General features: G+C 37.1%; 1 protein-coding gene across 1 annotated transcript; it reads right to left on the bottom strand.

The window, feature by feature from the left end:
- Positions 1 to 1,477: 1,477 nt before the first annotated feature.
- Plac8l1 (PLAC8 like 1) lies at positions 1,478 to 19,647 on the bottom strand. The gene is made up of 4 exons (XM_005324211.4): positions 19,532 to 19,647; positions 13,626 to 13,762; positions 3,024 to 3,160; positions 1,478 to 1,723 (listed from the first exon to the last, which is right to left on the bottom strand). The coding sequence occupies exons 1-4, from the start codon at positions 19,645 to 19,647 to the stop codon at positions 1,583 to 1,585; spliced, it is 531 nt and encodes a 176-aa protein (XP_005324268.1). The 3' UTR covers positions 1,478 to 1,582.
- Between the last annotated feature and the right edge of the window lie 4,582 nt (positions 19,648 to 24,229).

The following is a 24,229-nucleotide window of genomic DNA, read 5'->3' on the forward strand; positions in this document are numbered from 1 at the left end:
AGACAAATATGCTGTGTCTGCCAAATACTGAAAAAAATAAATATTAAATTTCTCTCTCTCTCTCTCCCTCTTTCTCACTCTCTCTCACTCTCTTTTTTTTTTTTTTTCAAAGTGTTCAGTCATTTTTTATTTCCACAGAGCTGGATTTCTGGGGAATACCATTTAAAACAAAAGCTGGAACCATGATCTGATCTCTGACTTCTTGGTTATAAAGTTCACATTTTTTTGGCAGAACATAGAAAGGTGTTTCATACACATTTTAAATTAACAAAGTAGAGTGTCAGGGAAATTTTGGTGAGGAATCTCACAATGTATTAAATGAACACAGAAGACACTGCAAATCATATAGGGACCTGTTGGCAAGACATGGGGGAAATGCTGGCATTAGCTTGGGTCTATGGAGTGAGTGAAAATATCCAAAATCCCTGGGAGATGGTATAAAGACCTGTCTCTCACTCTTTCTTAAAAAAAAAAAAAAAAAAAAAAGTTGGCAGGGCCAAGCTTCCTCCAAAACTTCTGGGTCAGGATCTTCCTTTGTCTCTTCCAACTCCTGGCAGCCCCAGGCATTCCTGGCTTTTGGCAGTACCACCCCAATCTCTACCTCTGACTTCACATGGGAGTCTTCCCTTTGGATCTCCAATTCTGGGTCTCCTCTCCTCTTATAATGACATCAGTCATACTGGAGTTTAGAACCCACATGAATGACCTCAATTTGACTACATTTGCAAAAGATCCTATTTCCAAATAAGATCACATTCACAGGTACCAGGGGTTAAGAATGCAAATATCTTTTTTTGTGACATATGTGGAATGTAAAGAACACGATTCAACCCATAACAGTTGGCCACCTAAGACTCTGAGCCTGAGGCAAAAACAGTACAAGTGTTAGGGAAGTGTTCAAGATTAGCACCAACCTGAGACTTTCTTCTTCATTAAGATTGAAGGAAGCCAGGTGTAATGGCACATGACTGTAATTCCAACAGCTCAGGAGACTGAGGCAGGAGGATCACAGGTTCAATGCCAGCCTCAGCAACTTAGTGAAGCCCTAAGTAAGTTAGGGAGATCCTGTCTCTAAATTTAAAAACAAAAAAATGTGCCTCAGTGGTTCAATCACAGTACCAAAAAAAGTGAGGAGTCAAGACAAGGGAAGGACAATGGCTTATGTGTTTCAGTGACATTTAGAGCAAGCTAAAATTCATTATCTCCTACCCCATCACTGACACTCTGGGGAAAGTGGCTTGGCAAAAGAAAATAGATCAATTCTCCCAGCCTCCTAGACATCCCTCAGGAAAGGCTGGCAGTGGAAAGCTGGTAGAAAAATGCAACCTCCTCAAACTCCAGACCAGGAGGGAAGTACACCGCACCTCCAGAATGTGTTTTATGTGGCTGGTTTGGAAGAGCAAATTCAGACAAATAATAAAGTCCTCATCAGGGCAATAGGTAAAGAAAGAACAACAGCAGAGACAGTAGTGGGGGACATCATTTATTTTCCTACTGTTTCAGTGAAAACTTAAAACAATTGTTCTACTAAGGGGTTTGAGAGGGAGGACTTGGGGGAATGAGGAAGAGTTATTTTGCTCCATCAAACCAGGGTGTCCTTAGTTGAAGGGACTGCACAGATTCCATAGAGTTGAGAAGTTCTCATCTTGAGTTCCCGGGCCACCTGACAGATGGAAAAAGGCCAACAGCAGTGCACCACCAGCCAATCCTCGCACAGTGTGCCCTATAGAGGTAAATGCATTTAAGGGTAGGACCAGGGTCTCTGTTCTAAGTCAAACAAGCTCATTTCCATTACATGGGCACCTATAAAATGCTACCTGCTGACTCATCCCACTCACTGCTTCCAAGATCCACCAACACCCAGGGCACTGGACCATCCAAACACCAAGTGGCTCAGTGGCAAATAGTGCCTGTGATTCAGAGACCTGCCCTCAAAACTTTTGACATGGAGCTCCTACGTGAAACCAGTGATTTTTCTGTTAATATCCTGGAATTTTTCTCTTAGGACCTAATATTTATGATTATTTTATTTATTTATGTTGAGTTGGTAGTAAGTGCAATGGTCCAAAGTAAAACAGGATAGGAAGTGAAAATAAATCCTCCTCTACATCTGTCCCCAATCATTTACCTATCTGGGAGCAATCGTTGTTTCTTATATATACTTGCAGATAAATTCTATGTCAACATATAAAGTCTTTTATGAGAATAGCTGAATACTTCTGTCATTTTTTTCCACATAAAATTATATCATCGGGATCATTCCATAGAACACATAAAGAGGTACTTTTTTTCTTAATGTCCACATCTTAATATGCGTGATCAGTCACTCCCCAACCTCTCATGTACTTTAGTTTCAGACATGCTGGGGGAGCCCTCAAAATGAATTCTGCACATATCATATAGGTAATATTTTAAGTCAGAACTTCCAAGTACACCCTACAAATTTGGTGTGATTCTGTCTATCGCCTTCTCTTGAAGTAATAAGAGACAGAAATTGGTTTTATTTCTATTGAAGGAAAGGACTGTATATTGGCTTACAGAGAAGACCATTCACAGCTATCTCCTCCTATTACTAATCCTCCAAGCAGGTCTCAGGCAGCACAATTTGGCCAACAATAAGCCCACTGACCAACTATTTGCATTTACCTTCTACTTGGAAATACCTTTCACAATATAGCATTTTAGTTAACTTATACTTCATACTAAAAAGGACCAAATCGGAAACATCTGTCCTTTGTCCAAGTTGCACATTAAATGTGTCATTTTAAAACATTTTAACTCACACTTTTTTTGGTAAATCACGTTTTTTAAATTTTTTTTAAATATTTATTTCTTCAGTTATAGGTGGACACAATGTCTTTATTTTATTTTTTTTTTTTTAATGTGGTGCTGGGGATCAAGCCCAGATGCATAGTAGGCGAGCGCTCTACCTCTGAGCCATAACCCCAGCCCATAAATCACATGTTTGGAAGGCATCCGGGTTCTCATAGACTGAGGGTCACATAGGCCTCAAATGCACTCACCTGGATTTTATGTCTCTCTCTTGTGCCAATTCTCAGTGCAAAGGTAGAACCAGGTAACAAAGGCCAACAAGGACACTCTCCATAGTTCCTGGCAATGTCACACTCAAGACACAGTGGACAAAACAGACCACAGAAGCCTATTAATAATCATACCAAAGAAAACCAAGGTTCTTAGATGTTCAGGGAGTGAGTGACTGCTCATCTTAAATAGCATTTACAACCCTCTGCCACCAATTTAATGCTGCACTACCTCCCTGCAATCAGGGATGGGGAATGAACAACCAGTTCCTCAAAATTCAGTGTATGAATATTGCTATAACTGAGCCACATTAAAATTGTCTTCTTTTGTTAAACACTGACAAAGCTGAACCTGATACAATTCTGTTAGCATTAGTTATGGTAATTGGTTTTTCCTGTCAAGAGAAATGTGGTGAATAATTTTTGAATCATAACTATTGCTTCCATTGTTTTCATCTATCTAATTTCAATATTAAAAACAGACACAATCTATAGGATACTCTTGAATAACAGACATAGTTCCTATAAATATGATTGAAAGCTTTTGATGGTACACTCATTCTGCTTCCTAGTCTTATCAGGGTTCTCTTCTATTTCTCAGACCAAAAGGTTATTCTAATTTTTGTTAGTTTCATTGGAGCCACCAACATCTGTCAGTTTCAATCTGCAAACTATTAGGTGCTTGGTTCCTTAACTGTCAGCAGGAAATTTTGTCATTTATTAGTTCACTCATCTTCATCTACTGATACAGGTTCCTACATATTCGGCACAAACCTTCTAACACAGAGGTTCTATTTTAAATATATTTTGGGTCACAGATCTTTTTGAGAATATGATGACAGTTATGAACTTGCTTCACAAGGGAAAAGAAAAGAACATGCACATAGGCATGCAAAATTGTGCACTTAATTTCATGGAGTTCACAGAGACCTGGAAAACCATTAATGGGCCACAGGTTGAGAACCCTAATATACAGTTAAAATGTTATGTCATCTAGCATTGCAAAAAATGACAACCCTAATGAATACAAATAATTAGGACTATGAATCAGCAGAAGATACCAACCTAAACACAGTCTTTGAAAAATGCATTCAATAAATATTGTATTGAGGCATAATTTATGTACAAGAAAATATACATATCTTAAGTATTCAGTTGAATGAGTGCTGACAATCATATTTACCCAAGCAACTGAACATGGAGAATATTGCCATCACCCAGAGTTCTTGTGCCCTTTTTCTAGTCACCCCAATTCTCCTGCTTCCCACTCCTGAGAGAACCCACAGTTCTGGTTTCTATGTTCATAGATGAATTTTACCTCTCCTTGGATGTCACATGTTTCTTTTGTATCTGGCTTCTTTTGTTCAACATCATGTTTCTTGAGATTCATCTATGTTGTTATGAGGTCTGTTCTTATTATCAAGTAGTATTCTACTGTATGAATATTCCAGTTTGCTTATCCATTCCCCCACTAATAGACACTTGATTATTCCATTATTGATTCCTACAATGAAGATTGCTATGAATGGTTATCTATGTCCTTATATTGACATATGTTTTCATTCTACTTGGGTAGATTCCTGAGAGGCGAACTGCTAAGTCATGGATAGATATATGTTTAACTTTACACACACACACAAAAAATGACCAATAGTTCTCTCCAAAGTATTTGTATAATTTCACAGCCCCTCCAGAAATGTATAAAAGTTCTAATTGTCCCACATTCTATTTTTATTCAACCTTTGCTATTGTCAGTCTTTTTTATTTATTATGGTTTTTGCTTGCCATTTATTTGCAGTGCTGGGGATGGAACCCAGGCCTCACCCAACACTGACAACTGATATGAACAGCTTAGAGGATAACAAATGGTCCAGAAATTTACAGCAAGTACAGAGTGGTCACACTGTATGCAACCTTGAATTAGGATTTAAGCATTCATAAAAACCAATAAAATCACATTTTATGCATGGCTTATAAAATAGTGCAAATCTCTACAAATAAGAAATTAATCAAAAGTTGTGCAATTGTAAAGCTGGCAAACCAAACAGCCAATAAAATGTGTTTCTACAATCTCCTCAGTTGCAATACTTTAACTGGTAAAGAGGAATGCCCATCATCCTTAGGAAGTATATTATAAAGAAGCTGTTTATGTGCAGTGGAACTTCTGTGCCTTACTTTTATAATTCAAAAGCAATTCTTTTACTTGTAATATTTTTATCATATAACTATATTATCTAGTGTTCATTAGGAATTGGTACTAGTTTCTGAAGGAAACACCAAAGTTCAATTACTTTGTATAAGAAGTTCAATGTGATTTTAACAAAACATGGAAAACAAACTTCTATTATACAGTAACTACTTCTATTACATAGCAGCTACTTCTATTATATAGAAGCTTCTATTATATTTATACCAAACTACTATGTGCCAAGTCCTGCTAAAGACATTTTGTACATATAAACTCTTTTAATCTTTGCAGAAATCCTATAAAATTGACCCTGTTATTATCCCCATTTTACAATGAGGATACTGGTCTCCAGTAGACTTAAGTAATTATTAGTGAGGGACAAAAACCATATTTGAATTCAGAAAGTCTGACCTTAACTACTATATGTATGTTCTGATGTTTTACATATTATCTATTCTGCCACCTTGGTTGTGGATTCACATTCTCCCATATGTATCTCCATTATCACTACCTCATATGTGCTGTGTGGCAGTCTTAAATCATGCAACTCCTTTGTTTCAAGTGCTTCTGCTCTGTACTTTGAGGAGTGCAGTAAGATATGAAAATTCTGTCAGATTGCACCCCAAAAAGGGATGTGCAAGAGTGGGATGATGGGATATTTTTGGCTCTAGAAGAAAATTTTACAACACATCTCACAGGCCAAGGATAGGTATCAAGAATACACAAAGAATTGTAAATCATTATATAAAAGATTAAACAAAAGAAGAAAATGGGCATTAGCAAGTATCTCACTGAAAAGGAAATACAAATGGCCAAAAACAGACAGGAAAATTTGCTCAGTACCATTAGAAATGCATATTAAGGGCTGGGGTTGTGGCTCAGTGGCAGAATGCTTGCCTAACACATATGAGGCAGTGGGTTTGATCCTCAGCATCACATAAAACTAAATAAAATAAAATAAAGTTATTATGTCCGTGTACATCTAAAACACTAAAATAAAAATTTTAAATTTCATTTTAAAAAAATGCATATTAAGACTATCAGAAAGCATTGATAACCCATAAGAAGACAAAACTTGTCCATGTTTGTGAACATCATATGCTGTGGAGAATCAGAAAAATAGGTACTCCACAAACAAATGGAAATGGCACAGTCACTTAGGAAGATAACTTTGCTGAATCTATTAAAATTTAAAATTCTCTAGTAATTCCACTTATAAATATCTACCCTAGAGTAATGCTTACATGTGCACACCAAGATGTAGGTACAAGAATAGTAACTTGAAATTTAAAACAACTTAAATGTACATTTATAGACTAGAGTGCAAATAAGCCAAGGTGATGTAACCATTCTAGGGAAACATGAAGAATACAGTAAAACCTGGGCACACCTGCAATCTCAGCAACTAGGGGAAGCTGAGGCAGGAGAATTGCAAGTTCAAGGCCAGCCTGGGCAACTAAAAAAAGACTCTGACTCAAAATAAAAAAATAAATAAAGACACTGGGGATGTAGCTCAGTTGGGGACGTAGCTCAGTGGTAGAGCACCCCTGGATTCAATCTCCAGTACCAAAAAAAAAAAAAGCAATATGAAAGATCTATTAAGACCCAACATATAAAATTTCTAAGATATATTTTGAGTTTTAAAAATAATCAAACTGTAAAATGGTATGCACAGCATAGTGTCAATTATGTTTCCTTGAAATAATTATGAATCAATAGTATGTATTACTAATGGATACATATATAAGTACAGAGAAAAATCTAAAAGGAACCTTCCAAACTGAGAGGATTTTTATTTTTATTTATTTATTGTGTACTGGGGATTGAACTCAAGGGGGCACTTAACCACTGAGCCACAATCCCAGCCCTTTGTTTTATTCTATTTATTTATTTGTTTGTTTGTTTGTTTGTTTATTGTGTTGTATTTCGAGACAGGATCTCACTGAGTTTCCTGGGGCCTCACTAAGTTGCTGAGGCTGGTTTTGAACTTGTGATCCTTATGCCTCAGCCTGCTCAACTACTAGGATTACAGACATATGTCACCATCTGGCTCCAAATTGAGTTTTTAAAAAAGGGGCTGCAATATCTCATTTTTTAATAAGGTGAATGTATTAATGTGTTCTTAGTGGAAAAAAAGTGTTTGTTTTTTGGGGTTTTTGGGGGGTTTTTTTGTTTTGTTTTGTTTTGTTTTTGCTTTTTAAACGTACTAAGGTTTCAGAAGGATTTGTGGTATAAATTTAGCCTCTTCCTAACCCAAAAAAACCTCTGGTATTTACCTAAGAGTAAGCACTCCAGCCTGAATGACCCAGGTCTATTCTCTGAGGCAGGGTCCACCCTTCTGTGTATAATGTGGTTCATTATTCACCCTAACTCATGGGGGAGCCAAGATAAAGAGAAGTGAGAAGCCTCAGGGAGTAGAAGTAGAAAAGGTGGGTGGAAATTTCAGCAAGCCACATTTCAGAAATTATTATGAAAATGCAAAAACTTCTAGCAATAACAGATGCTTTAAAAAGGAATGGAGCACACGCCTACATTGCCAGTGAAAGTGTAAATTAGTACAACTTCCAAACATAAAGCCATTTGGCAATATACATCAAGATTTAAAATGGCACAGACTATTTGACCAGCAGGTTCACCCCTAGGCAATTATCCAACAGCTATACGCACAGACATGCAAAATGATCCCCGTACAAGGACATTCATACAGCATTGGTTTGCATAGCAGGAAATCTGGAAACTACATAAAGGTCCACCAATGGGGATTTCTGAATAAAAAAAATATGGGACAATAAAATGTAAATGGAATCTTGGCAGCAATTTAAAAAAATCACCTCCAGATGTGCTGATATGGTCTGGTCACCTAAATGTATTGCTAAATTAAAACAAAACCAAATGCAGACCAATGTGTGTTTACAATTCTACCATTTGTGAAAATTATATACATATACACACAAGAGTAAAAAGTCTGAGAAAAAAAAACAGAAACTAAAATGTTAACATCATTTATCTTCAAGGGTTGCAATTACCAAACTGCTTTTTAAGAGTCTTTTGTAAGTTTCTTTTTTACAATGATTATGAGATATTTTTATAATACAAAATAGTTTCATTTTTAAAATGTTTATAACCTTCTAGGTATATGGACTATATCTATGCTCAGGCAAGAGTATTTGCCTCTGGAGAAGAACTGGGTAGGTGGAAAGCAGGAGGGAGTACTTGCTTTTCAAATACAAAAAAAAAAAGGTAGATTCTTTTGAGTTCTACCTTATGTGTTAAATAATCTTTCAAAATGATTTTTTTTAACTGAGCTATTGCAAAAGCAATAAGCTCTCCTCCCTGAAGTATTCACAATGCCAAGGCTATCCTTTATATTGCAGAAGGGATTTAGACAAGCAGACCAACTGACCTCCAATATCCCTTCTAACTCAGAGGCTCTATGATTCTTTTAATTAAGTGCAAGAAAAAAAAAAGAAGAAGAAGAAGAAGAAGCAGTGAAAATACAGATTACAATTTATGCATTTATTTGTGTCCAGCGAATTTTGGGGTTTTTTTGTAATTTGTTTCATTTTGTTTTTTTGTTTTTTGTTGTTGTTGGTTTTTTTGGTTTTTTTTTGGGGGGGGAGGTACCAGGGATTAAACCCAGGGGTGCTTAATCACTGAGCTGCATCCCTAGCACTTTTTATTTTTTATTTTGAGTCAGGTTCTCACTGGGTTACTTAGGACCTTGCTAAGTTGCTGAGGCTGGCTTTGAACTTGTGATCTCCTGCCTCAGCTTCCTGAGCTGCTGGGATTATAGGCCCGTGCCAACACACCCGGCTCAGGAAATATTTTTAAGTGCCTCTTATGGGCCAGGTGCTTGGCTGGACACCAGAGTGGTAAACAATACAACTGTGGCTCTTGCTTTCAGAGAGTGTACTATTAACCTGAGATACAGTGAGGGGACACCAATCGCAGTCTGATGCCTTTTCATGCCTCCTTCCTCCTTCCTCAAAGAAAATCCTGGTTTGCTTCCTTCCATCCATCTTGGGCGTCTTATGGTTCCTAGTACGTATCAGTCTTACTACCTTTGTTTACAGTGCCTTCTCAGTGTCCCTACACTGAGAGCCTGGATACTTCTTACTGGTCAGATAGAGTTTAAGCAAGTCTTCTGAAAAAACATCCTTTACCATATCCTCTATCATTTCCTTGTATAATACCCTGTTTCCTTTATGGCATTTATTACAAATGCAATTATTTTGTTTATTTATTAATTGTCCCTCTTCTACAAAATTATTTCTGTCTTATTCACTATTATGTCTATAACATACATCATGTAGCCTATACACAGGTGGGAATTCAGAAAATATTGACTGAATTACAAACCAACATTGATTACACCTTTTGTATAAACTTCTTCGGAACAATATCACAAATATTCCTAAAGCCAGAATACACAGTTTTTTATTCACTATGACTTTAGCTGTTACTTATTCCACCTTGGCCTCATCTTCACATTTGAGCTCTTGGGTATTCTATTTATGAAGGACACAAAGACACCCATTTGCAAGTCCCAGTGCAGAGTAAATTCAGATAAAAGTACAGGAGTGGGAAGAGGGAGGCAGTTAAAAATATATAATTACCATAAAATGAAGATGCAAAATGTCAAAAAGAAGTGGAAATCATTGCTGTTCATAATGTACCCTTTGCTTAATGGATGACAAATTGGAGCAATAATTCCCAGCATTTAAAGGAAAAATATCCCAGGATGGGAATCTGGCATGGAAGCAGTTCTGTTTTTGTTCCCAAGCCTGTCACAACTATTTGCACAGTGATTTACTTAAAATGATCCTCTATGGATGAAATAATTCCCAATTAAAAGTCCGTTTACACAAGAATGGGAAGAAGCACGAGATTCATAGCACTCATACTCCACCTGTGTCCTCACAGATATGGTGTAGATAATGAGTGCACAAAGTGATATTGCCTTTAAAGAGTTTTTCTGAGGCCATTCACTTAGAGACACTATGAACAGTCACCAATGAAGGCCCACGTAGGGAACAGTTAGAACATGACATTCAATCACCTTGCATGCTAGATCTGTGATATCTTCCTGCATGATTCCTGCCCAGTTGTAAAGAGCGTTGTATTTCTCCACATTGTCACTTTCTTCCTACTCCCCTTGTCACTTCCTTCCTTCTCCCCTTGTCACTAGAACTGGCTCTCAAATGGAATCCTCAGGAAAATAGTCTGGTGGTATCCTGAACTTTGATGGGAGTTAGATAAAAGCTGAGCAGTACAGCAATGTTTAAGGTAAATAAGATGAGGAGAGAGCCTTTCTTTGGTCATCTTTCTAGGGGATCCTAGGATTAGGTAGAAATCATTGCAGCATCCAATCTAAGCCTCTTGTCTCTACTCTTGGCTCTCAATGTGCTGAAGGAAAACAAAAAAAAAAAACAATAGCATTCAATATTAATAGCTAAGATTCACTACAATTAACATTGTAGTAATATTTGTTGGGATGTTCCTTGTAACAGCTCCCTAATAGTAAATTTGGGAAATTATCCCTTCACTCTTAGGAGCAATATTAGTAGGACTGTCATTCAGAACGCCCTGGCCTTACCAAGCATTAGGCATGTGACCCAAACCAGGCAAATTGAGTTGTGTCTGCTAAAACCTCAATTCCCAGATAGGATGACAGAAGGGTAAAAACATTTGGTGGTATGTAGATTGTCAGCTCCTGGTAACAACGCATGTTGTCCTTTCTGACTGATGAACTAGATTATCTTCTAATGAAGTCTAGCATTTGCTTCTACATTAGTTTTCTAGGGCTTCCATAACAAAATACCACAAATTGAGCATCTTAAAATAACAGAAATTCTCTCACTGGAAAATATAGGAGGCAGAAGTCAAATCAAGGTGTTGGCAAGGTTAGATCCTTCTGGACGATTCCAGGGAGAACCCCTTGCCCACCCTAACTAATCCAGTGAGACTTTAATTTGACTACATTTGCAAAAACCTTACTTCCATACAAGGTTACATTCAGAGGTTTTAAATGGACATGAATTTTAAGGAAGCACCATTCAATCTAATTTGGCTTACAATCAAATATCCCCAACTGATCCAGTAATGCTCCAAACTAGTATTAAGAGTGGGTTCTTTGCATTATCTGTTTTAATCTTAACAACAACCCTTGAGGTTAATATCTTTATTATCTTCATTTTAGAGGGGAGAAATGCAGACCCAGAGAATTTTTTCAAGGTTACAAGACATTTAAGAATAGAGTAAGGCATCGATGTTTATAGGAGCTCAATTCACAATAGCTAAGCTACAGAAGGAACCTAAGGGCCCTTCAACAGATGAATGGATAAAGAAAATGTAGTATATCTACACAGTGGAATATTATTCAGCCATAAAGAAGAATGAAATTATGGCATTTGCTGGTAAATGGATGGAACTAGAGACTATTATGCTAAGTGAAATAAGCCAATCCCAAAAAACCAAAGGCCACATGTTCTCTCTGATATGTGGATGCTAACACACAATAAGGGGAGCGGGTGGAGAATAGAAGTATTTTTGGATTAGACAAAGGGGAATAAAAGAAAGGGAAGAGGGATGGGAATAGGAAAGACAATAGAACGAATTAGAAATGACTTTCCTATATACATATATGAACACAAAACCAGTGTAACTCCACATCATGTACAACTGAAAGAATGGGAAGTTATATTCCATGTATGTATATATAATATGTCAAAATACATTCTACTGTCACATATTACTAAAAAATAACAAATTTTTAAAAAACCATTAAAGAGAACAGAGTGAGGAATCAAGGTGAGGCCCATATCTAATAAATTCTCTTAACCACATTATAGTTAGGCCTTTGCCATAGGTAGGGTACACTCATGTCACCCAGCCCCTAATTAAATGTGACAAACATCTCTGCATGGTTATTCTGCCTTCTCTTTACCTTGGTACTAAGTAACAACTAGAGAATCAAGAAAAACCCTGAGAGAGCCAGAGAACAGCTACCATAATCATCTGGTCAGAAATCCACATTGGTAGCAGTGGCAGGAACAGACCTGCACAGCTGAGCCTCAAGACTCAGCCGAATGAGGACTTTTGCTCAGAGGTTTCCAGCTGATGCATATTGTGTTACTGTCAGGAAAGTTCAGATGTTCCCAGAAAGCTTCACAAGATGGGGAGAGTCATATTCTCCAAAAACAGTAAGACCCAGGGTCTTTGGATTTTGAACTTAAGAGACGGGCCTTCATCTATCAAACAATACCATCCCCACCCTCCTTTAAGAGAGATTCCTTGACCCAGTTGTTCTCTAGGGCGAGAGTATCAAGCATAAGAGGGAGATCCTAATTTATGGTATCAGAAGTGGATTTGAATGTCCTAAGGTAAAAATTGGAATCAATATGCTTTAACTCCAAATCCAGAGAAAATCATGCAGCAAGAGGACAGTGGTATTTGTAACTCTATAATTAAACCAGTATCCGAAAAGATTTCAATCCATGAAGGGAGTTTCATTTTGTGAACATTCTTGTTATAATGAGTATTGGATATTCTTCAAAGAAATACTGAATATTGAAAAGAGATAATCAAAAAAATAAAACTTATTCATTGTTTTGCCATCTGGAAACATCTACTGTAAACATTTATATATGTATCTTTCCACATTTTTTCTAAATTTTTACTCACCCCCCCAAAAAACGATGTCTAATGTGCATAACTTTGCAACCTGTTTCTTTAACCTAAACATGTATCCAAAAGATCTTTTCATCTGGCTGTGTAATTACTGATTTGTGGGTATACCCTGGTGAACATTTAGGTTATTTCATGTTCTTGCTGTCATAATCAATGTGCAAAATGTAATGTGCCTGCTAAGTCTATGCACATGATTTATTTCCTTAGACTAAACTCCTAAAAAAAGTAATTACTGGGGTTGGGGGTGTGGCTCAGTGGTAGAGCACTTGTTCAACATGTGCAAAGACCTGGGTTCAGTCTCCAATACTCCAAGAAAAATGGATTAAAATTAAAATTAAAAAGTGTATTTACTGGATCAAAGCTATGTAACACTTGAGATTCTTTCCATATGTAATTCTAGGCCATCTATGAGGAAATCTACATTTCTGCCAACAGTGGATGAGGGAGCCCATTTTGAATGTCTTTGCCAACAGTGGATTTTGTCATTTAAAAATCTTTGAAGGCACCTCTTATTCTACAAAAGCATCCACAGTGCTGAGAAGCAAGATTTTCCAGCTAGGGAGTACATTTAAGTCATTTGGGTTAGTCCAATTATTCTGAAACCACTTAATTTCGGTCTTTATACCTGATGCAGTTGGTTCATTCACTGATATCTTGGGTAAGAAAAAGTAAGAAAAAGAACTTAAAATTAAGAGAAAAAAACCTACAAATTCTCCTATCTCTGCAGACACTGAAGAGGCCGGTGCTCCAGTCCCCACCAGTCTGGACAATTGCTGTGATGGTGGTCCTGCCACTGGCTCCACGGACGGGCTGCTTCACCACAGCGTGGACTGGTACATGGCTCCTGCACAGAATCAAGGATGGTGATGAACTTGAGAGTGAAGATTCTTCATAACAATACCATTAAGCAGACAAAATGATAAAGAGGCTATGGGAACCCAGTGGTGCAAAAGGAACTCATAATTCATAACCCAGGCAAAGTTCACCATCTCCCTCCCTTCATTACACCTTCTTATCTGACTTTTTGCCCTCTCTCTATTAATAGCATTATTATTCCAAATCCTGTCAAATTCAATGTCTAGTATGCTTTTGTAGTGTCTCATAATAGTTAAATTCACAAATTTGAAACCAAGAGGCCTTGGTTCATATCCCAGCATGCCACTTCCTGATGGACTTGATCTTGATTTAGTGGCTAACAGCTCTGCTTTCTGTTAGTTCAGATGAAAAAAAAAACTGCTATGGGTTTTCTATGTCAACTGAAGTACATAATTACTGTGCCCAGAGGGTGTGACCCAGAGTAAGCTGCACCCCAAAGCGTTTTCTTTCTTTCTTTCTTTTTTTTTTTTTTTTTTTTTTTTTTGCTTTCTATTTTCACTTTTGTAGTGCTGGGGATCAGAATCCAGGGCCTTACACAAGATAGGCAAGTGCTTCTATCATTGAGCCACAACCCCAGCCCACCCCAAGGGTTTTGAACCTTTGATGAAGAGACTGAAAAGGAATTGGACTGAATAGGCAGACTGAAGCTTGGACTAGGTCACTGAAGTTAACATGCAGAATCATTTAAGTGAAAACCCCCAATTTAGAATATATCTTCATAGCAAACTGCTTTATAATTTGTCCTGGTAGGACTATGAAGTATAACTTCGGGTTAAATTCCCTGAATGGAATAGATATTCCCTATGTCAATCATTCTGATTTAGGAAATTAAGGCCTAGAAGTTCAACTTCAAAAGTGAGGTAAGGAAAAACTTCCTTCTCTGAGGCTTAAAGTATCTTGACTAAATTTAAACCATAGGGATGCTGGTGATATTCCCATAGTGAAGGGTAAGCTGCACCGGGCCCCCTGGAAGGAGTAGTCAAGAGTTGGGTGGAGGGGCCCTAAGGTGAATCTGAGCCTATATGGTGTGGTCATTTTCCTGTTTTGTGCTTTTGTTTTGGCAAGGCTCATAAAGAGTTCGATCTCTGGTGTTCTATGAAGAATTAAAGAAAGCACCTGCCTCATACTTGATTAAAAATAAACAAGAGAAGGGCTAGGGATATAGCTCAGTTGATAGAGTACTTGCCTCGCATGCACAAGACCCTGGGTTCAATCCCCAGCACCACAAAAATAAATAAATTAATTAATTAATTAAATAAACAAGAGAAAGCAGCATTTCTTCTTCTAATAGTTGTTGCTATAAGTCACCAAAACTCAGAACTTAGGACAGAGAGCCTGGAGGTCAGAGGAGAACATTTTTGATCACCCTGAAGGTAATAACCTGGGGGCATCATGGAAAGTTGAGGAGCCCTTTGAGAACCTCTAAATTGGGGCAATAAGGCCAGTGGAATATTATGATCTCTTAATATAGGTTGTATGTTCTTAAGACTCAAATCTCTTCATCTTTCCACCAATACTGCACAAGTACATAACTTCCCAAACTTGACAGCACATTAATTATCATGCTTCTAAGCTTTACCTCTGACCAGTGTCACCCTCCAAGGAAGAAGAAATCAGTATCATAGAAAGGTTTCCAGGTAATACTTAAGCAGTTACCCTACCACTCTTGAAACCTGGTACCAGTAGATTTGAATACCATTAATGGTAATTACAATAATTTCTAAGTCTTCTCCTAGTAGTGCTGTCAATGTAACCATTGACAAGAAAATCGGATAAGTGGGAGATAAGTTGGAAGGAAATATGCTTGTAACACACCCAGTATAAAGTGCCAGTGGGACGTCAAGAGGATGCCCAACAGAGCTGGAAGTGCTGCACCAGAACTTGGAAGAAAGGCTGGGGTTGGGAGTGCCTGTCTAGAAATCTGTAATGAATCTATGAAACATCTCCATCTCTTTCATCCATTGGGCATTACAGACAATGCCTAGCGTCCAACTAGATTTTCAAGAGTTTGATGCTTGGAAAAAAGTACTAGTTCTTGAATATAAAAAGGGCAAAATATTAATTAATGCTGTTAAACACAAAAATTTAGCATTGTCAAATTTAGAGTCCACTGATATTTTAGTATGTTGAAAAACAATTTACAAGTTCTCTTGTTTTACAAAAATTCCCTAGTATGGGTTGGGCATGGTGGCGCATGCCTGTAATCCAGATGCTTGGGAGGCTGAGGTGGGAGGATCACGAGTTCAAAGCCAGCCTCAGCAATTTAGCAAAGCAACTCAGTGAGACTCTATCTCTAAATAAAATATTTAAAAAGATGCTAGGAAGGTAGCTGAGCAGTTAACGGGCCTTGGGCTTAATCCCCGGTACCAAAAAAAAAAAAAAATTCCTTAGTGTGCATGACTGCTGAGAAGCAGCAGCCATTGGTTAAGTAAATGAATTACTTGTGTGCAGTGTGATGACACATGCCTGTGATTCCAATGACTCAGAAAGTTCAGGCAAGAGGATCACACGGTGAAAGTCAGCCTCAATAAATTAGCAAGACCCTATCTCAAAATAAAAAATAAAATCAAAAAGGCCAGGAATGGGCTGTAAAGTACTTGTAAAGTACTTGCCTCACATGTTTAAGGCACTGAGTTTGATACACAGCACCACATAAAAATAAATAAAGATATTATGTCCATCTATAACTAAAAAAATATTTTTAAAAAAAGGGGAGGGGGGGTGACGCGGCGGCTGGGGATGTGGCTCAAGCGGTAGCACACTTGCCTGGCATGCGTACGGCCCGGGTTCGATCCTCAGCACCACATACAAATATTTTGTGTCCACCAAAAACTAAAAAATAAATATTAAAAATTCTCTCTCTCTCTCCCTCCCCCTCTCTCTCTCTCTCACTCTCTCTTTAAAAAAAGGGGGGGCAGGGGAGTGCCAGGGATGAGGCTTAGTGGTAAAGTGTCCCTTCATTCAATCCCCAGTACCATCAAAAGAAAATTATTCAAGCAAAATTATAAAATTTCTTTAATTTATTATTCAGAGGGAAAGAGGAAGAGTTATCATGTAGGTATGTTGTTATGGTGTGAGTTAGAGTCTATTTCTATGGATTGACTTGTGTTCTCCAAAATTCTCACACTGAAGCCCTAGCTTATTATGTGAATGTACATGGAGATAGGGCTCTTAGGAAGTAAATACAGTCAGAGAAGTGGGATCCTGGCTCAATAAAACACACACACACACACACACACAAAAAAAAAAAAAAAAATTTTTTTTGTACTAGGGATTGAACCCAGGGATGCTTAACTACGGAACTACAACCCTAGCCTTTTTTATTTATTATTTTTAGACAGGGTCTTACTAAGTTGCTCATGGCTCACTAAATTGCTGAGGCTAGCTTTTAACTTGTGATTCTCCTGCCTCAGCTCCCCAAACTGCTGGGATTACAGCATGCCACCACACCAAGCACAGGTAGTCTTTTAAGAGGAATAAAGAGATTTCTTTGCCAATATGCATATGCAGAGGAAAGACCGTGTAAGCACACCACAGTCCAGGAAGAGCCCTTTCCAGAACTTAGCTACACTGGCACCCTTCCGGGCTCTAGAACTATGCAAAAATAAATTTCTCATTTATTCCCTCAGTCTATGGCAATCCAAGCAGATTAGGACACTAAATGGCCATGAAGAAACTGTTATTTCCTCAGCCTCCACCTGAGCTCCTTGAGGCCAGGGGGCACCTGCTGCTCCTCCTGGTATCCAGCACACTATCTTGATATTTACCACAATAAGTATTTGTCAAATTGGATCAAATGGATTTCTAAGTCTTTTCTGTACATGAGTCCTCCTCAATCTAGCTCCTCTAATCTAAATTATATGACTATTACTGTGTTTCATTCTCTAGTAAAAGTGCAACTCTCAGGTGTGAATTGATAAAAGCTGCAAGTAACCTAAAAGCTTCCTGCATCACCCTACACAATCCAAAACATTTCCCTCTCCACATCATGCCCACCAGCAAGGGCTTCCATCATTATGCTAAGAGTTTCAATCATCCCTGATTTTAGTAGAGAGATTTCTTAGTGCTGAAAGGCTGGATTAGATTCTCCTCTGAAATGAATCATTTACTGCTTGCAACCTAGAATACAATTTTTTGCTTCAATCATAGAATTATGTGCATAACACCTTTTATCACAGCAAGGATGCCTGTCCTTTATCTACTCCAAATCAAACAATGAAGAGGACAGATTTTCCTTGGTGGAAAAAAAAAAGTGTGTGTGTGTGTGTGTGTTTTCCTAATTTTCTTTCCTTAATTTTACCTTAAATCTTTGGTGATTTTTATATTAAAATGTCTTAATTTGCATACATTAGCTAAGACATTTCAGTTCAAGATTATTGCTCATGTGTTATAATTTAAATAACTCTACCCTTCCCTGAGAATCTTTTATGTCCTAGCACTGAGTAGTCCCATTAAAAGCCAAAAGATTATTCGAGGCTGCTATAGGTGTTAGAATAAAGTAGTTATTGTAGATTCCCAGACTGCTTTTATGTATTACCCTAGAGAATCTTATGTCACCATGAAAAATTGGAACAAATTTGGGAACAGTGGGTGAAAATGATGACCATAGAACTATGCTAACTCAGAGAACCCATCCACTTAACCATCAAAGTCAACAATTTCTTCCCTTAGTTGAAAAAGCAGACTTCAGATTAAAGCACACTAAAAATTCAAATGTGGTTCAGCTACATTCTAGTTGTTTGACTCTGAGAAACAACTTGTCACAGCCTTCAACTCTTGCATCCTTCTCCATAAAATGGATTTAAAATACCTTAGATCACAATTGGCATGACTACTAAGGAAGATCATGTACTTGGCACATAGCAGGCCTATAATCAGCGGCAGCTATTGTTATTATTGTGACTTCAGGATCCACTACATACCCTATGAGAAACAAAGAGAGAGAAGAGATCTGGGCCAATTTTTCAGTTATCATATTGCTATCCAAATGCCTTAAATTTTATTCAGGAAAACCAAATATCCCAGCTTTTCTAGGATCAATGGTCTTACCTGGGTGAGAAACTTTCAGTGCTAAAACCAGGATATTCCCTGACAAACCAAGAAACAGTAACCTTAATAATCAGAAGTCAAAGGAAGTTTTAACTCATGAAAGGCAAGAGGCTGACTCCAGCCAAAGTGTGATCTGTTCCTATTTAGTGTCAGGAAATGAATGAGATACACACCCTTCCCTGCCTTGACCTCACTCTAGTCAGTCCTTATAGCAGCTAAGCACATTCCACACTGTATGTCCCCAAATGCCTAATACTTCAGCCAAGCAGGGTTTGTGTCACTCTCTTCCTTAATCAAACTTGCAGTACTAAGAATTCGTTTTGCCTTTCACTCAGGCATCTAAACTCTTTCACATTCTTAACTAAAGCCAAAACCCTTGAATTATTATTTCAAAGGAGTGGCAGTTACTGGCAATAGCCAGAAATAAAGTTTCACTTAGTCAAGGTTCAACATTTTAAGAATGAAGAGACATCCTTTCACCTAAGCCAATCCTCCTCTTTTCAATAGCCAAGCAAGGCCAGATGAAACTAATTAGTTGCCCCCTTTTCAAGTACACAAGGGGCAAGACAGAAACCACTTTCTTCACAAGCCCAGTTTTCCTTTCCCTAGTTCCTTTTAAGAAGGACGTGTCTTGGTAATCCATCTAAAGAGCCAAGGCTGGGGGAAAAGAATTCATTCTACTTCCTACCTCAAGTTGGAAATAAAATGTTCATCTTCAGACGATATGAGTGAAAACAGCAGAGGTGAGGGTACATTGAAAACATCCTTGGGACACTTAGAAAAGTAATGTCCAAACCAATTCATAGTAAGAAGTGGCTTCTTGTCATTTAGGCTATCCTTTTTCTTTTGGCAATAAAATTACTGATTCTAAATTTAGATTCAATACAAAGTGACATAGTTCTTGGAAAGAATGTTGCATTGATATTCTGGAACCTGAGGTCATAGCAGTATGACTGACACATCAAATCTCCTGAAAGACAGGTACACAACTAACTGAAGGTGTGTCTATTTGACTTATCTGAAGGGAGATACTGCTGGACATATAGTTTAAGTTAAGAAAAAATCAGATAACTTATCTCTGATGGAAAAAATCCTTAGTTTTGATAACTTCTATCAAACATTTATCTAGCTCTATGTCACTAAGTATCTCTTGACCCTTCCTTGGAAGACCCAGAAGCCACAGATTTCTTTCATACTATATGACTGAGAAGCATCAGGGGCCTCTCTTCATTTCCAAGATTATTGTCCAATTCATTGAGACGAGTCCCGAAACAGCTAAAATCATGGACAGAAAGGTCTTTTAGCCCAGTATCATACTTGAATCCATTTTTTGAAAGTGGTTGCCTCACATTTGAGACATGCTAGGTTGCCCCAAGTCCATAAGGCTATTCAGAACTTCTAGAAATCTTCCATGGACTTCATTGATAATGTTAGGGAAACAATGCTTCTTTCCTACTTAGCCCAGATGGGATCTAGAGAAAAAAGCAGGGCTGGGTGGTAATAGTTTCCCAACTGCTTGTATCTTCAGGATCATAGGAACCACCAAAGCAAACATTTAGGACAGGTTTCAGGAGGGATGGACTTCAGTAACACTAAGAAATGTCCTTGGAAGACAAATAAATAAATAAGGCAAAATTGCACATGAAGGGGCAGAATTCAAATCATAATTAATGATTCATTAAAAAAACAATACGAAGAAATTGCCACCATGGTATATATTCTTTTCATCAGACCCATAAAGAATAATTGTGTTTCTGAACTCCTAAGTATTTACGTCACCTGGCTTATTACCAAAAGCCTGAATTACCTTTCAAATTAAGAGTTTTTAGACACAGTTTCATAATTGCCTTCACCTGCAGGCTTCTGGACAACAGACTCAGAGAACTCTAAGATGCATCTGATATTCAGAACAGCTATATTTCTGCTGTTTTACCACTCTATTCCAAGTGCTTACCACAGTGTCGGACACATAATGGCACTCAGAATTTGTTAAATACATGTGTTATACATGAAAATTCAGGTTATAAGAATAATACAAATTAAGAGTGATTATTAGCTTTACAAAAAGATTTACAGCGTGCTTCCTTTTAAGAGTGAACAACCATTGTACACATAAGCTCTGATTCCATATTTTAAATTTCCATTTGTACCCTGCTTTCCTAATTAAACATCTATCATATGAAATTATTAGTCCACATGCCACACAGTTAATTTGTTCACTTAAAAATAAGTGAAAAAAGGGCTGAGGATGTGGCTCAGTGGTAAAAGCCCTTGACTGGCATGTATGGGGCACTGGGTTTGATTCTCAGCATCACATATAAATAAGTGAATAAAATAAAGGTCCATCAACAACTAAAAATATATTTTTAAAAAAGTGAAAAGAGAATGAAATGTTCTGAACTATTTATTTTTAAAAATGATAGCATTAGAAAGTTGTTATTTTGCTCAGTTCCCAACATAGTCACTTATCCAGAAAGGATCTTCAAAGGGTACTAAAACCATCAGGTAAAAAAGATTAGGATGGGCTGGGATAGTGGCTCAGTAGTAGATCACTTGCCTAATATGTGTGAGACACTGGATTCAATCCTCAGCACCACATAAAAATGAATAAAAATATTGTGTTTATCTACAACTAAAAAATTTTTTTGAAAGAAAAAGCAGTCTTTAAAAAAAAGATTAGGAACAGAATATTCCCTAGATACCAAAGTATCACTCCACATATTTCTAATTGCAAAATTTAAAAAAATATTTTAAATCTGGAGAGATACAAAAGTACTCAAAATGTTATCTTCATGATATAAAATTTTGAAAGTGCTTTTTAAAAGATTTAACTGCAATAAAAGCCCTGGAAGTGGCTTTTAACAATGATATCTTTACAATATAGCATCCTGGAAGTGATCAAAATATACTTCTAATATGGAAATTCTGGAATTTATCCAATTTAGATCACTAACAGTGGAATATCTGACACCATAAACTTCTTGATAACAGTTACAACAGAAGTAATGTTTAACCCAAATTTCAACAACTTTCTCGACCACATTGTCCAACAGAAATATAATTTGAGTCACATATGTAATTTTAAATTTTCTATTAGTAAAGGTAAAGTAAAAAGAAACAGGTGAAGTTAATTTTAATATTATATTTATTTAACCCAACATATCCAAAATAATTTCAGTATATAGTCAGTATTTTGAAACTGAGATATTTTACATTCTTTTGTATACTGTCTTAGGAGTAGTCTACACTTACAGTACATCTCAATTTGGACTAGCCACATTTAAAAGTAGCTAGTGGCTAAAGCACTGAACCCCACAGCTCTGAACTTACCTTCCAATATGAGAAACACAAGAGAGGGATAAATTACCATCTATTCTTCCAAAGTGAAAATGCATTAAGAATTCCTTTGTCACATTTTTCAGGTCTCTTAGGAGCAAGGGCCACATCCTACCCTGGTTTTTGTACTGTTTTTTCACCTTATAACCAACTAAGCTCTATGTATAGCAGTAAGCAATTAAGAAACTTAATTGGTGCTGTAAATTTTGGGGTCAAGGGGCTGGGGCTGGGGCCCAGTTGTAGAATGCTTGCCTCATAACAGTGAGGCACTGGATTCAATCCTCAGCACCACATAAAAATAAATAAATAAAATAAAGATATTGTGTCCACTTACAACTAAAAAAAAATATTTTAAAAAATTGGGGGGTCAAATATTTTCTAATACAGAAATAAAGCTATATCTAAAGATATTCAGGAGAAGAAAAACAATTTTAACAAAATGCCAGCTGAATGTCAACTAAGACAGGCAAATAGGCTTCTAATAAAGTATTGAATAAAGTTTTCAAGAAAAAAAATATATAGGCACAACTACTGCAGGCTACAGAAGACTAAAAAAACACAGCAATCTCTCCTGCTTCAAAAATTGTAGTGACTCTCCACAGAAATTGAGTCAAACATCCAATTTCACCCAGAGATCCAAGATTCTTTAAGACCTAGTTTACTTACCTGTTTCAAATTTTTCCTCATTCCTTCCCAGATAAACATTTCACTCCTGGCTTTATCTCTCAAATGAGCTATTCATTTGTTTTCTCCTCCAAGCCCATAGCTATTACAAACTTCCAAAAATTAGGAATATGGTCCTCTTCTCCTGCTATTCCAATCCAAATCATCCTCCACATCTCACCTCCTCTATTGTCTTTTTTGACTGTGGTCCATATAAACTTCTCCCATCTCTGACCTTACAATACTGGTCTTGTTTAAATACTGTTTCCCATTCATGAATTCTTCGACTATCTAATAAGTGTGCTGTAGTGAAATGGAAATATGGAAGAGTGTTCTCATTCAACTCTAATACTAGTATATAGGCTCTTGAACAAGTCTCTTTCATCTCCAGACCTTTTATCATGGGCCCTGCTTGCTATTTCCTTGGCGATACTGGCTACATGCCCCTTCCTCAGAGTTCTGTGCTTGTCTTGCATCTGCCTAAAATGCTGTTGCCCAGATGTCTGCTAACAAAACCTCCCATATATTTACCTCTGGACCTACAAGCTCATATCTAGAAATTTAAAGATTCACCTAACAAATATGAAACCACATATTCATAAGATGATTCACTATAAACACTTTGAAACAACCTAAGTGCCTATCCATAGGAGACTGGCTGAAATACTATGGTACACCTTTACAATAGTATTATTGGTGGGGTGGGGAGGTGAGAAAAAGGACAGAAAGAATGGGGAGAAGAGAAAAGGAGGAAGAGAAATAAAAAGATCTCTATGAGCCAAATGGAAAAATATCCAGGCCAATCTCTTGTTAAGTTAGGAAAGCAAGGTGTAAAATAATTTTATATATAATTCCATAGATATATCCTGCTACTATTTGCATAATATAGAAGAAATTAAAGTTTACACATATAAACAACAGTTCTATTTTTTAAAAAAGAAATTCGGGAAATATGTAAGCCAGAAAATAATGACAACAGTTTACTATTGTGTGAGTGGGAATGTAGTGCAAGAGAGTAAGAATTCTCTGAATGGATATGGTTTGACTTTTTAATTATGTATTTTACTTATTAAAAAATAAATAAAAAGGAAACTACAAAACTTGATATAAAGAGAAACTAATGACTGTCCACTAAAATCACATTACCAAGAATACAAATAAAAATAACTGCTGGCAAGAATGTGGGAGGAAAAAGTACACTTATACATTGTTGGTGGGGCACCAAGTGAGTACAACCACTTTGGAAACAGAATGGAGATATTTCAAGACTAGGAATGAAACCACAAAAGACCCAGCTATATCTCTCCTTATTTATCCAAAAGCACAAAAATCAGCATACTATAGTGAAACATGCATACCAATGTTTATAGCAGCACAATTCACAACA

Source organism: Ictidomys tridecemlineatus, chromosome 1, assembly GCF_052094955.1.
Source record: "Ictidomys tridecemlineatus isolate mIctTri1 chromosome 1, mIctTri1.hap1, whole genome shotgun sequence".
Taxonomy (NCBI): Eukaryota; Metazoa; Chordata; class Mammalia; order Rodentia; family Sciuridae; genus Ictidomys; species Ictidomys tridecemlineatus.